Source organism: Chaetura pelagica, unplaced genomic scaffold (assembly GCF_000747805.2).
Source record: "Chaetura pelagica isolate M959 unplaced genomic scaffold, ChaPel_1.0 scaffold47, whole genome shotgun sequence".
NCBI lineage: Eukaryota > Metazoa > Chordata > Aves > Apodiformes > Apodidae > Chaetura > Chaetura pelagica.
This window is the reverse complement of record NW_009954140.1, coordinates 3650131-3661727: the sequence shown is the minus strand read 5'-3', so window position 1 is coordinate 3661727 and position 11597 is coordinate 3650131. Positions and strand designations below refer to the sequence as shown.

The 11597-nt window shown below is 39.5% G+C and overlaps 2 protein-coding genes across 2 annotated transcripts in view; one reads left to right on the top strand and one right to left on the bottom strand.

Annotated features, from left to right (window-relative positions):
- POLG2 (polymerase (DNA directed), gamma 2, accessory subunit) overlaps positions 1-4928 on the top strand; it is a 6829-nt gene extending 1901 nt beyond the window's left edge. The window contains exons 2-8 of the mRNA XM_010002786.1: positions 214-358; positions 504-609; positions 985-1158; positions 2172-2312; positions 3137-3217; positions 4032-4132; positions 4731-4928. Coding sequence (XP_010001088.1) covers positions 214-358; positions 504-609; positions 985-1158; positions 2172-2312; positions 3137-3217; positions 4032-4132; positions 4731-4896 — 914 coding nt within the window. The 3' untranslated portion in view covers positions 4897-4928. The remainder of the gene's footprint in view (positions 1-213; positions 359-503; positions 610-984; positions 1159-2171; positions 2313-3136; positions 3218-4031; positions 4133-4730) is intronic.
- A 67-nt stretch (positions 4929-4995) lies between these two features.
- On the bottom strand, positions 4996-9230 carry MILR1 (mast cell immunoglobulin-like receptor 1). The gene is made up of 7 exons (XM_010002785.1): positions 8945-9230; positions 8329-8613; positions 7720-7833; positions 7181-7270; positions 6055-6114; positions 5813-5935; positions 4996-5054 (listed from the first exon to the last, which is right to left on the bottom strand). The coding sequence occupies exons 1-7, from the start codon at positions 9228-9230 to the stop codon at positions 4996-4998; spliced, it is 1017 nt and encodes a 338-aa protein (XP_010001087.1).
- Positions 9231-11597: the final 2367 nt, after the last annotated feature.

Sequence of the window (11597 nt, the reverse complement as noted above, 5' to 3'; positions counted from 1 at the left end):
ATCCCAAAGTGCACGTGGGATGCTTTCCCGTGTCATTAGGGGAAAGGCTCTTAAAATCACAGTTGCCACTGTACCTGGAGGAAGCAGGCTGCACCTGCAGAGCCACTTTCTGCAGGACATTAACACTAGAGGGGCTGCACATACAGAGCCTGTGTGTTACGTTCACTGTCAGAATTTAAAAGTTAATTTTTTTTCTGTGGCTACTGAAACGAGCAATTTGTCTCTTGGCAGGTGTTTTGGCACAGTATGTTGGCTGCTTAGAACTGGTGAACAAAAGGCTGCCTTGTGGCCTTGCACAGATTGGAGTGTGTTTTCACTCCATTCCAGAAAATGAACCACACAACAAAAACTTTACAAGGTAGAGTAATAGAGGGATTGATCCCTCATCATACTTAAACTGTTTTGCACTTGGTTAACTTTTGGATTATTTTTGAATACTGTTTCTTGCTTTTTCCCTGTTATTTTTGAAGGAGTTAACTTGCTGACCTTGCTATTGTTTAAAGAATAGGCGAAAGGACCACGTCTTTGCTTGCATGGTTTAGCTCTCCCAGAACTGCAGGACAGTGGCTCGATTACTGGCTACGCCAGAGACTCCAGTGGTGGAGAAAGGTAACAGCAGCATTCCCGTGGGAAGTCTGGACCTGCTTCCTTCTACCTCAAATAGAGGGGGAATAGACAGCCTGATGGGTTTTGTGGAGTTAACCCTGCTTGCCTTTGGTCACTTAAATACGTATATTTATTGGGAGAAACAAAACTGTTTATGGCAAGTGGTTAAGTAGTTTACAGCATGACTTCTACAAAGACAAATGTTTTGTATGTGTAACTGATTTGAAATCAAAATACTCTAAACAGCCAGGAGACTTGGGCTGTAATTTATAAAAATCTCTTGCTGAAAAACATAGACTTCAGGTTCAAGCATGCCAGCCTTGTTTTGTAGTTAATGCAGCGTGCACAGCAGCAATAACTGACCCCTTTCATTTCCAGTTTGCAATGGGCCCGTCTAACTTCAGCAGCAGTGACTTTCAGGATGAAGAAGGAAGAAGAGGATTTCATTTACATTACAGCTTCCCTTGGGGAACAGAAACAATAGAAACATTGAAAAACCTTGGTGATACTGAACTGTTACAGATGTATCCAGGGGAGAGATCAAAATTGCTTGTAAGCTTTACTACCTTAAAATATTTTTTGTAAAGGTGTTAACATGTGAGATAAACAGTTTCTTTGCTGGTCCAGTTGCTTAGCATGTGACTATCTTATGTTGTTGTAAAAACTGTAGAACTGACACTCTGCAGTCAGGTCGTCACTTTCAAAAGCAGGTAATACAGTGTTTGGGGTTGTTTTGTTTTTACAAGGAGTTAATTTTTTGAAATTAGAGATGAGCTATATCAACAAAACAGCTGCTATGTGTAGATGTCAACACAAACTCGGGGTGTTGTTGTGTAAAGTTCACATCAGAAAAGAAGCTGTAAATGTTTTTGATTTCTGTAGCTTGTCCAATTCCATATATCTAGAAGCATATGTGGATTAATGAATGATAAACACTGCAAATGGCTTTTAGAAGTGGGCACACTTGGAAGGGGGAATGGAGCAGAGGGAAACATTTCCACTGAATGTATTGGATAGAGGCAAAATTCTGGGGAATGGCAATATTTGGAAAGTCAGGCTGTAGAGATAGAATGAGAGTAACTTTGTATTTTACCAGTACATGGCAACCTTTTCTCCATTTGGTGACATTCCTGTCTTTCCTGGTTTTGTAGCTTATTTCTGCACAGGAGGCAGAAGATTGTGACATAACCTGAAAACCTGTGGGTTACACAGTGGTTTCTCACAACGTGTGGGCAAATCCTTGTGGTCACTTGGCAGGATCTGCAAACCTCTGAGAGAAAATGCAGAGTTTCAAGTGTACTGGCCATAGATGTAAATGTATGATCAGAGAGGCAGGACAACAAAATAACCCCAACCTGCTCCGGTTTTCTGCTTTCCCAGGTGTTACACACTTACCTAGTTACTGTTGCACTTTTAAGATTGCTGGTAACTTTAAAAACTCTCTATCTGTATTTTAAATGTTAACAAGGGTGCTTGAGCACAATACCTCATTATACATTTAAAGTAAACAAGAGGATCTGGAGGACAATCTCTGAGGTAGCCCTTTGTGGGTTTTTTCTCTTCAGGGCCGAGATGGAAGGAAGAATGTTATTCCTCATGTCCTGTCTGTGAGTGGAAATCTGGACCGAGGGGTGCTAGCATACCTCTTTGATTCTCTACAGCTAGCTGAGCATCCATTGACAAAAAACAAAAATGCACAGAGAAAGGTAATTTTCTGTAGAAAGTGTAAGGAAGAATGGATGATGGATGGCAGTGGCAGGACCAAGTACAAAAGCTGCAGAAGTGTTGTAAATTTGAGCATGGAATTACCTCCCTTTTCCATGTGGCCATCCTCTGCTCCCTTCCCAAACAGGTGCAGGCAAGACACTCCTCAATGGTAGCAATAAGCTGCTCCCATGAGACTCTCTGTGGTGCTTTTTGCCCACATAAGAAATTTTTCTCTCATTCTGAGGTCACCTTTCTTGTTTGACCTTCTCTCTGATGAGAAGTTAGGATCTTGCCATGCAAGTGATGGAGTTTGGAACTGAAATGTACCTGCTGTGCTTGGGAAACAGGAGCTTGTCTCCTTGGGCAGCATCTGAAGGTTGCTGAGAGAAGTGGGTTGTAGATGGTAGTGGGGCATTTTCCTAAGGACCAACCTTATTTCCACTTTTACCCTCAGTTCTGGAGCTGGAGTGCCAGCTTTCAGCCAGCACTTGTTAATCAAACAACCATTTGGTCTTTGAGAACAGGCACTAGACTGGATGGTGTCTGCTGGGCTGTCTCTGGTGACTCTGGCTCCATGAAGAGGTGGAGCTCTGCTGTCAGAAACTTCATCTCTTTTCTGGGGCTTAGTAAAAATGGAGCAATTCCTGCCAGACTGACAAAGCTAACATGTGTACTAGTTATATAAAATACAGCTTGCTTCTAATTCAGGATGTTGTCTTAGGATAAATGTTTGTATGCTTAAAATTTCAGGGAAAAAAATCTAGTATTTCCTAGTTTGCTTTAGAATTTCATACTAATCTGACACTCTTTGTAAAATTCTTAGGTACTTAAGCTTCATCCTTGTTTAGCACCCCTTAAAGTGGCCTTGGATGTAGGAAAAGGTCCAACAACAGAGCTGAGACAGGTAGGTTGTAAGAAATATTTTTATTTTTGAGCATTAACTTTACACGTAACTTCTGTCACAGTTTGGACACTGATTACTTTGGGGAAAATCATGTTACAACTTTGATTCTCAGAGATTGATGGTTGTACAGATTTATTGCACAGTGCTTCCACTGTGCAGCTTGTGGGTTGTAGCTGAAGGAATTCTAGACTGGTTTGGGTTGAAAAGGACCTTAAAGATCATCTAGATCCAACCCCCTGCATGGGCAGGGACACCTCCCACCAGCCCAGGTTGCTCCAAGTCCCATCCAACCTGCCCTTCAACACTTCCATGGATGGGGCAGCCACAGCTTCTCTGGGCAACCTGTTCCAGTGTCTCACCACCCTCACAGGAAAGAATTTCTTCCTAACATAAATGCAGACTGTGGGTAATAGGTGTCTGCCTTGCATTAACACAGTGCTTTTAGTACTGTAGGAGAGTTGATATTTGTTCCTTGCAAAATTAAGGAAAATAAATAAAACAATCCTCAGCTTCTTAATCTTTCACAATTATCTTCACACACAAGTCACATCTTCAGAAGGCTTTTAAAAATGTTTTTATGGAAGTCAGTCATGAAGCCAGTCCCCATAGAAGGGAGGAAACTTACACTGGCATGTTTTTAAATAGAAATTAAGATTTATTTGCCAAGCTGCTTTCTGCTTTGAGATTATTTCGGCCAGAAAATTAGCACCGGCTAGGAATGCTAATACATTAACTTGAGTTCTAATGCTTTCATTGTGTAGCATTTCAAACCCTCAAAGTCTGTCTTTTAACTTTTGTTTTTAAATAAACACAGGTCTGTCAAGGATTGTTCAATGAACTGTCAGAAAATAGAATTTCTGTATGGCCGGGTTATCTTGAAACCATGCAGGTATCACTGGAACAGCTTTATACAAAGTAAGGAGAAAGAAACAGTCTTTTGTAAATTACTGTGAAGGTGAAAGATGACTTTCTGTGGAATAGTGAAAATAACCCTGTTTTCAGTAAGAAGTCATCGAGTGCAGTAACCACATGACTGAAGGCATGTATTCCCAACTATAAACTTGGATTTAGTTAGTTGTATTAGGAAGGGCAATGTCAGATAATTTTTTTAATTAAGTGAATTTTAGCCTTTCAGATGTTGTTGTTGGTTCTCTGAAGCTGTGAGATGCCTTTTAGAGACTCTACCATTGAAAATAAATTACTTTAGATGAGTCATAACCTTGCAGTAGTCTTCAAAGTAAGTCTGACTGTTAAATAACAGAAGAAATATATATTCTGCTTCTACAAAAATACCCTTGTAAAAGTTGACCAAATCACATTATGTACTGAAGTAACTAAATTAAAGAAATGTGATCAGGAAAGCAAGGAATGACAACAGGAAAGCTGATGTGTTCACACTGGGCTTAGTACAATATAGCAAAACCAAGTATTTTCAGTTTATGGTCAGTGTACATAATTTAGCTGAGTTTCTCATACACCAGGAGTAGTAACAGGTGTGCTCTTTTCTTTGCAGGTATGATGAGATGAGTGTTCTCTTCATGGTCTTGATAACTGATGCCACTCTAGAGAATGGAGTGGTCCAGCTGAGAAGCAGAGACACTACCATGAAGGAAATGATGCACATTTCCAGGCTAAAGGACTTTTTAGTGAAGTATGTAACATCAGCCAAAAATATGTAAACTTAGATTTGTTGAATAAAATTATTTTCTTAATAATTTCTGCCTGAACTGGCTTCTACAGCGTCATGGACTCAAGTGGTTTCTCTGCACATAGTTCTGCTAAAAATTGGTGCATCTGTTTTCTGTCAAATCTAGACCATCCAAGTGTTCCAGGTTACCTGGAAAAGAGGGAAGAGACAAACTTGTCCCTTGTTAGCAGTGCCAATGATATTCTCTTCCATGCCTTTGGTTTTACTGTCTTACTGAAAATACTTCATCTTAACCTAAAAAAAACCAGTCTGTGTATTGCTGGTATTGCTGATACAAGTATGATCTCTGCTGGAAAATGGTGTTTTCTATAAAAGACTTCCAAATCTTAAATGTTTTAATAATATCAGTAAGTATCTTTGTACTATCTCTTTGTAGAAATGTATTTTATTCACATGGCCTCAGTTCTTCAACACTTAAGCTAAACATTCATCTTGCACTTGATAAGTATAAAAATCAGAAATACATTATCAAGAGTAACAGGAAATAGAATAAATTGTAAGAAGTTTTTTTCAAGCATTTTTGTGGGCAAAAAATGTCTGTACATAGAAAATGATGGAAAAAGACTAATGTGTGATCATACTTACCCTAATGTAAGTGTTGTAGTCAAAATCAGATACAGGAGTTTGCATAGATACAAAACAGGCATTATTTTATGGTGCTGTTTGGGCAGTAAGCTGTTGTTTGTCTAATTAGATTACTGTTTGGGTCTTTGTTAATTCCAATTTTGATCTGTTCTGCTTTTTCTAAGTTGAAGTCCTTAGACATTATGACTTAGGGATTTTGCTTGCTAGTAGAGAATGGGTTTTGTTGTCTGTCTACAAAACAATGAGACTAGAAACTAGTATCTAAACATCATCTCTTTCTGTGCAGCCTTGGTGGTACTAACCACATCTGAGCACTGAAAAAGATGCCTGGAAATACATGACTAAGTTAATCACAAGAGAGCTCTTACCTTGTACTGTGTCTCTGATGAGGACCTTTGAATAGACTGTGGCACAAGGCTTCTTCTCTTCTAAAAGTCAGAATAACATAATTCATAATTGCTTTTTTTTTTGGTACAGATACACAACATAAGAATTAATATAGCATCAGCAACTTGGTCACTAATAACATCTGCATGGTTTTCACCTTTGTTGTCTTCTCTTCTAAGAACAGAAAAGTTGACATATTCTTCTGCTCTCACAGGTTCTGGATGAAAGATGAGGGACAGCAGTTAATGATAAGAGACTGACCAGATTTTAAAAAAATCAATACTTATTTTAAAAAAAATCTTGAAACAAAGCAGGAAGATTTATATTGAGTATAAATCTACCATGCTTTATGTAGCAGTCATGGGCCTCATCAGGGCTGTCACTGTCCCTGCAGGCTCTGTGGACAGAATGCTGATAGGGATCTGGCAGAACTGCTCTCTGCTGTTGACAGGAAGGCAGATTTGTTCAGAGAGGATGATTCCCTTGCTTGATATTTCAAAACAGGAAACAATACCATTGCTGTTAGTTTGTTTTGGGCGTTTCTTTTTCCCTTGAAAATGCCAACATTCATATATAAGGCAAATGCAGAAAGCTACAAGACAGTAATCATGGCTTTCACCTAATGTCTTCGTTATTGTGTATTGTCTGCAATTGGAGTAGTGGTGGTACAATGTCTTAACACAGAGGCCAGTTGCTTTCTTATCTAGCATTACCTCCTATCTTCAGTTTGAACTGACTGTGAGTCTTGTCAAAGTTAAGAAACTTGGAATAGAGAGCTGTTCTGTGCTGAAATTTTTGGAACAGAATGCAAGAGCTGTGTACGTTTTAGTTTGCTACAACTTGCATATCACCCACTTTTGTCTCAGTAAATGGGGATTGCTGTCTTTTGATTTTCTTTTTTCCTCTCTGATGGCTATTTCAATCATCACCATGAGTTGCCAAGTACAATTCTTAATTTTATGTCTGTTTACAGTAGATTTTTTTTATGGAATTGCAGTTCATTTAATCAATTCCAGTTTTGGCTGCATGGCTGATAGGTGATGCCAAGTGTGGATCCTGAGGGACTTCAAATAATGTATCTTTGCCTGGCATGGTTGGCCAGGGTATTAACTGGTGTAGAGGGATAGTAGGTGTCCCCTTTCACTGTTTTGCAGTACCTGAAGAATGGGCCCATGCCAGCTACAAAGAGAATAACAGCATTCTTCAACCAAACATCTTAACATTCTTCAACCAGACTCCCACAAGTCAGTTGCATGACTGCATGGGAAGTAGCATCAACTTACCAATCTCTGTGTATATGACATCATTTTCAGAGTCTTCTGCATTCACTGTTGAAGTAAGGCCAGTTGAGGGCCTAGTAGACTTACATTTTTCTGCAAATTGTAAAAGAAAAACACCTGCTTATATATGTATATCAGTTCTTCCTACAGAGAAATACCTACTTACTATTTTTTTAATTACAGAAGATCTCAGATAATGTTATTTTCATAATAAAAATGACTCCTTAACCAAGGACATTTTAATAAGAATTTTCTTGCTTTACTAAGAACAATGAGGTCTTAATTCCTTCCAACATTTCTGTGTATTAAATTAGATGTTGCTTTGCTTCCCCCATCCCAGACCTGCCATCTAAAACATAGCACAGAGGTTTTGCTTTATCACTGTCTTGTTAAGTTGCCTGTGTTGGTTAAGAAGAGACTTCAAAGCATCTTAAAATACCAACAGCATAACTCTGCTTGCAACATGATGTTTACTCGCTAAACTATATTGACAACATAAATGAGCACTTCTGGAAAATGAAACAAACGTTCAAATAACTCACTTGCTTTATATGAAGGAATTATGAAAAATCGAACTGCCAGAGCAAATCCTATCACAAACAGCAGCAAGATCAGCCCAAGAGAAATTATCAGGGGTTGATAATGGTGTCTCTCTTCTGCCAAAAAGGAAAAAAAGAAAAAAGTGTGTATGAAATGTTGTTTCATGTTCTAAGTATTTTCTGTAAATTAAAATCAAGACTCTGCATTTCTTTCAGCTTTTGGATTAACTGTGGATAACATAACTACACGGGAGATTGCCAGGTGTGCACTGCCAGAGCAGAAGGAAGGGAGCTTGGTGGTGCTAGTAGACTCTCCCTTTCATAAGACCAGAGAAAAACAAAACCAGACTCTTCCCAAGGTGGACCAGGAGGCTCTTGTAAAAGTGAGTCTTTAACATTCGTCCTTCGCGGTCACTTCAACCTCTCTTACTGTCTGGGCTGCAGGGAAATGTTTTGCCTTAATTTTAAAAACTCAAGTTATTTTTTTATTGTCAAACATTATAGTTTATTGCAAGAACAAAAGTTCTGGCTAAAACACTTGCATTATTGCAACATTTTGAATGTTGTGGTCCCTGTTGATCAGCAGTGGTCAGCTGCTCCACGCATGCCTACCTGCTAATGTGAAGTTGAAACCGTTGCTGTATTTTGTGTTATTGCGGAAGCTGTTCTCAGCTCTGCATTTATAGGTTCCAAAGTCACTAGAGGAATTGATAAACAGAAAAATCACAGCTGCTTCTCTCTTCTCCATCTTCACTGGGGGAGGGATGGTCTGTCTTCCTCTGAAGAATATGTATGTGATAGGAAGAGAGCCGTTCTCTGAGAGACAGGACAGGGTCACGTTCTGGCCTTTCTTTGCTTGAGAGGTGGGTGAGCTCAGCACTGGTTTGGAAACTGGCTCTGTGAAAGGAAAGCTGAAAAGGCTGCATCACTGGGTACAGGACAAGCTCCAAAGCAAGACTCAGAGTTCAGCAGCAACATTGGCAAATGAGATGGGCATTGAGGATGGAGAGCTGAGTGAGCCTGGGCACAACAACATTGCTGACTCCTAAGGTCATAATCACTATCTGCAGTCAAGTTCAGCTTCACAGTCAAGGCAAGAACACACTGCAGCTCAGAGCAGTACCTGCCACGAACAGCCCTGTCTCCTGCTGCTGCACTTACATTGCATCAGACATGGCTACATGCCCTGCAATAAAATGTGGCTGAGAAGCTGTATAGCAAGACATACCTCCAAGGGTGAAGTTGAGACTGTTGCTGTATTTTCTTCCACTGGAGATGTTATTCTCAGCTTTGCATTTGTATTCACCTATATCACTGGCAGAGTTGATAGTCAGGTTAAATAAACCCGGGGTCAAGTCTGGCCTGTTTAAAGTGGATACCTTCTGACTGTCTTTAAACAATGTGTATCTGACAGGTGGAGATCCAGAGTCTGAGTGGCAGGAGAGGGTCACGTCCTGATTCATCACTACATTCAAAGTCCCCCGAACAGGCACGAGCCTGGGATTGGACAGCATCTCTGGAAAGAACAACCTGCTGAGTGAGTTCACAGTACCTGTCATCCAAGCAACACTCAGATTTTTCCCCAAGTATGTCAAGGGTCAGGCTATCCTGATTTCTGTTGAAATACAGGTTTCTATATTTTTTCCACCTCCAGAAGCAGGCAACACGACTTTGTATTTTTCAAAATCAGTACAAAGTTGATGAAAAATGTGTGTCTGTGTGAAAGAGAGCACATCCACAGAAAGCCAACAGATGAACCAACAAAGCCACTATTGAACTACAGCAGCAATGAGAAGAAGTATAAAAGATAATTATAAATATTACAGGGTGTTAATTGTAGAAAAAAATAACCTTACGTGCTAGTTGATAGGTAGTATGTGAACCTGAAAGTAAATGAAGTATTTTCTTTGTGGCCATAGGTAAGTAGGCAGAATTAACCTTGTGTAAGTAGATGAAAGTTTTGAATTGTAGCAGCAGCTGCCTTGATGGTTTATCAAATGAGATTTCTCTTATGAGATCATACAAATACATTTGTAAGAAAAACCTTTTCATAGAAAATGGTAATAAATTAGTCATGACTAAGAGAAATTATTACACTTCTCGAGGGGAAAAATATGTTGTAACAACTTAAAGTAATTTTGACCACATTCAGGTCAGCAAAAAGTTAACTTAGTATAAAAACTTGTGAACTGCCTCACTGCACAGACAGAGGCAAAAGCTTTTATTTTACATGGAGGTTTTGGACGGTTTTGGACATTTTAAAATCCCTCCCCTGTTTTTCTGTTAACATTTTATTTCAGCATATATTTCAAAACAACAAAAAAGAGAACCTACCTTTTCCATTTGCAGTAGTTTTCTGAGTCTGCTGAGACATTTGAACTAAGAGGAAAAAAGAAAACTTTTAGACATGAAACAATGATTCTTGTTTAGAAAGATTTGTAGTATGTAAGTACATCCTTGGCTTACAGTAGGAAAACAGCAAAATTGTGAGAAAAAACATTTTCTTGATACTGAGCAAGACTGCTGGTGGAATTACATGAAGGAGATCTTTGAGGAGTGGCTCTAGGGGCTGAGGAAGTCCTAAATATAGAAATAGCACTGGTCTTTACTGATGATTGTGTAAAGACTTCTGTTGTATTCCACTTGCATTCAGCCTGTGGCAGACAGGGCAGCGAGCAGAATAAAAAGCTTTGGAGCGAGGAAGAGCAGTTTAGGATACAATTAAATGTTACTTAGAGTTACTCTAAGATGTAGCTGACATAATCAGCAGCTTTTCTTTGTGAGAGCTGTGTGGTAGAGCTGTGCTGCCACGCTGTATAGAAGGCTGTATATAATTTTTCCTGCACTTCTCTTAGAAGGAAATGAGGTCACTGATTCATGGCAGCCAGTCACATTTGCTAGAGTTAGTGCAAGTGACTGTATGGCTGAGGCTAAGGGAGTACATGGCACTGTTTATTATTAGCAGCAATGTAATTTAAAAAAAATACACCTATATTAAAAAACAACAACAACAAACTATCAAATCTAGAGAAGTTTTAAGATGCTAATAAATATTTATAGCTAACCAGCTGGTTAAGGAAGTATTGTGGTCAAAGTTTGAATATTAAGCTGTGAGGAAGTGAAAATTTGTATGAGAATAGTACAAATACCACAAACTTGAGTTATACTTCACTGCAGAAATTAATTTGATGACTCTTGATAATCTAACCAGTAATAAAAAGCTGTGTAATTACAGTTGCAGCAAGTAGATGCTCTTTATTTGTTACCCTTTGGACAAAGTGAGTATAATCTCTAGCTATGTCTCCTAAAGAACACTAGGCCTTGTTGTGTGTGAAGAAGTAACTACTTACACAGAGAATGCCCTAAAAGTGTTGTTGTGATCCTCATCTTAGTTGTTCTTAGTCTCCAGTTTCTGACGGTTACAAGACACGGCCCTACAGTCCGTCCTGTGTGATACAAAAGTGCTCCCTGGTCTGTTGCAGCATTGCAAAGCTTCCTTACAGAATTTGGTGCGAGGCTTCCTTTCTCCTTGTTTTGTTATTTTTTGTTTGATTGCTTTTAAGCCAGCCTCCACCCTGCCCTCGCAAAGGTCTCTTGATGTGGAAGTGCTGACAACTAACCACAAGACTGGAATATTTTTTTTTGCAGCTGGCAGGAAGCCTTGCGTAAGAATGCAACTGTCAGAAGAACTGGGGGCACTGGTACATTTTCTTTTTGTGGGAGCCTGTTCTTTGTCAGAAAACCACAAACACACACCAAAACAAAAAAGAATAAAAATCTTTAAGACGCTGGCAGGCAGGTACCCAGGAGCGGAGCCGGGGCCTGCGGGGCCCTGGGCTGCCCTCCCTCCTTCCCTCTCCCCGGCTGCTCTCCCTCCTTCC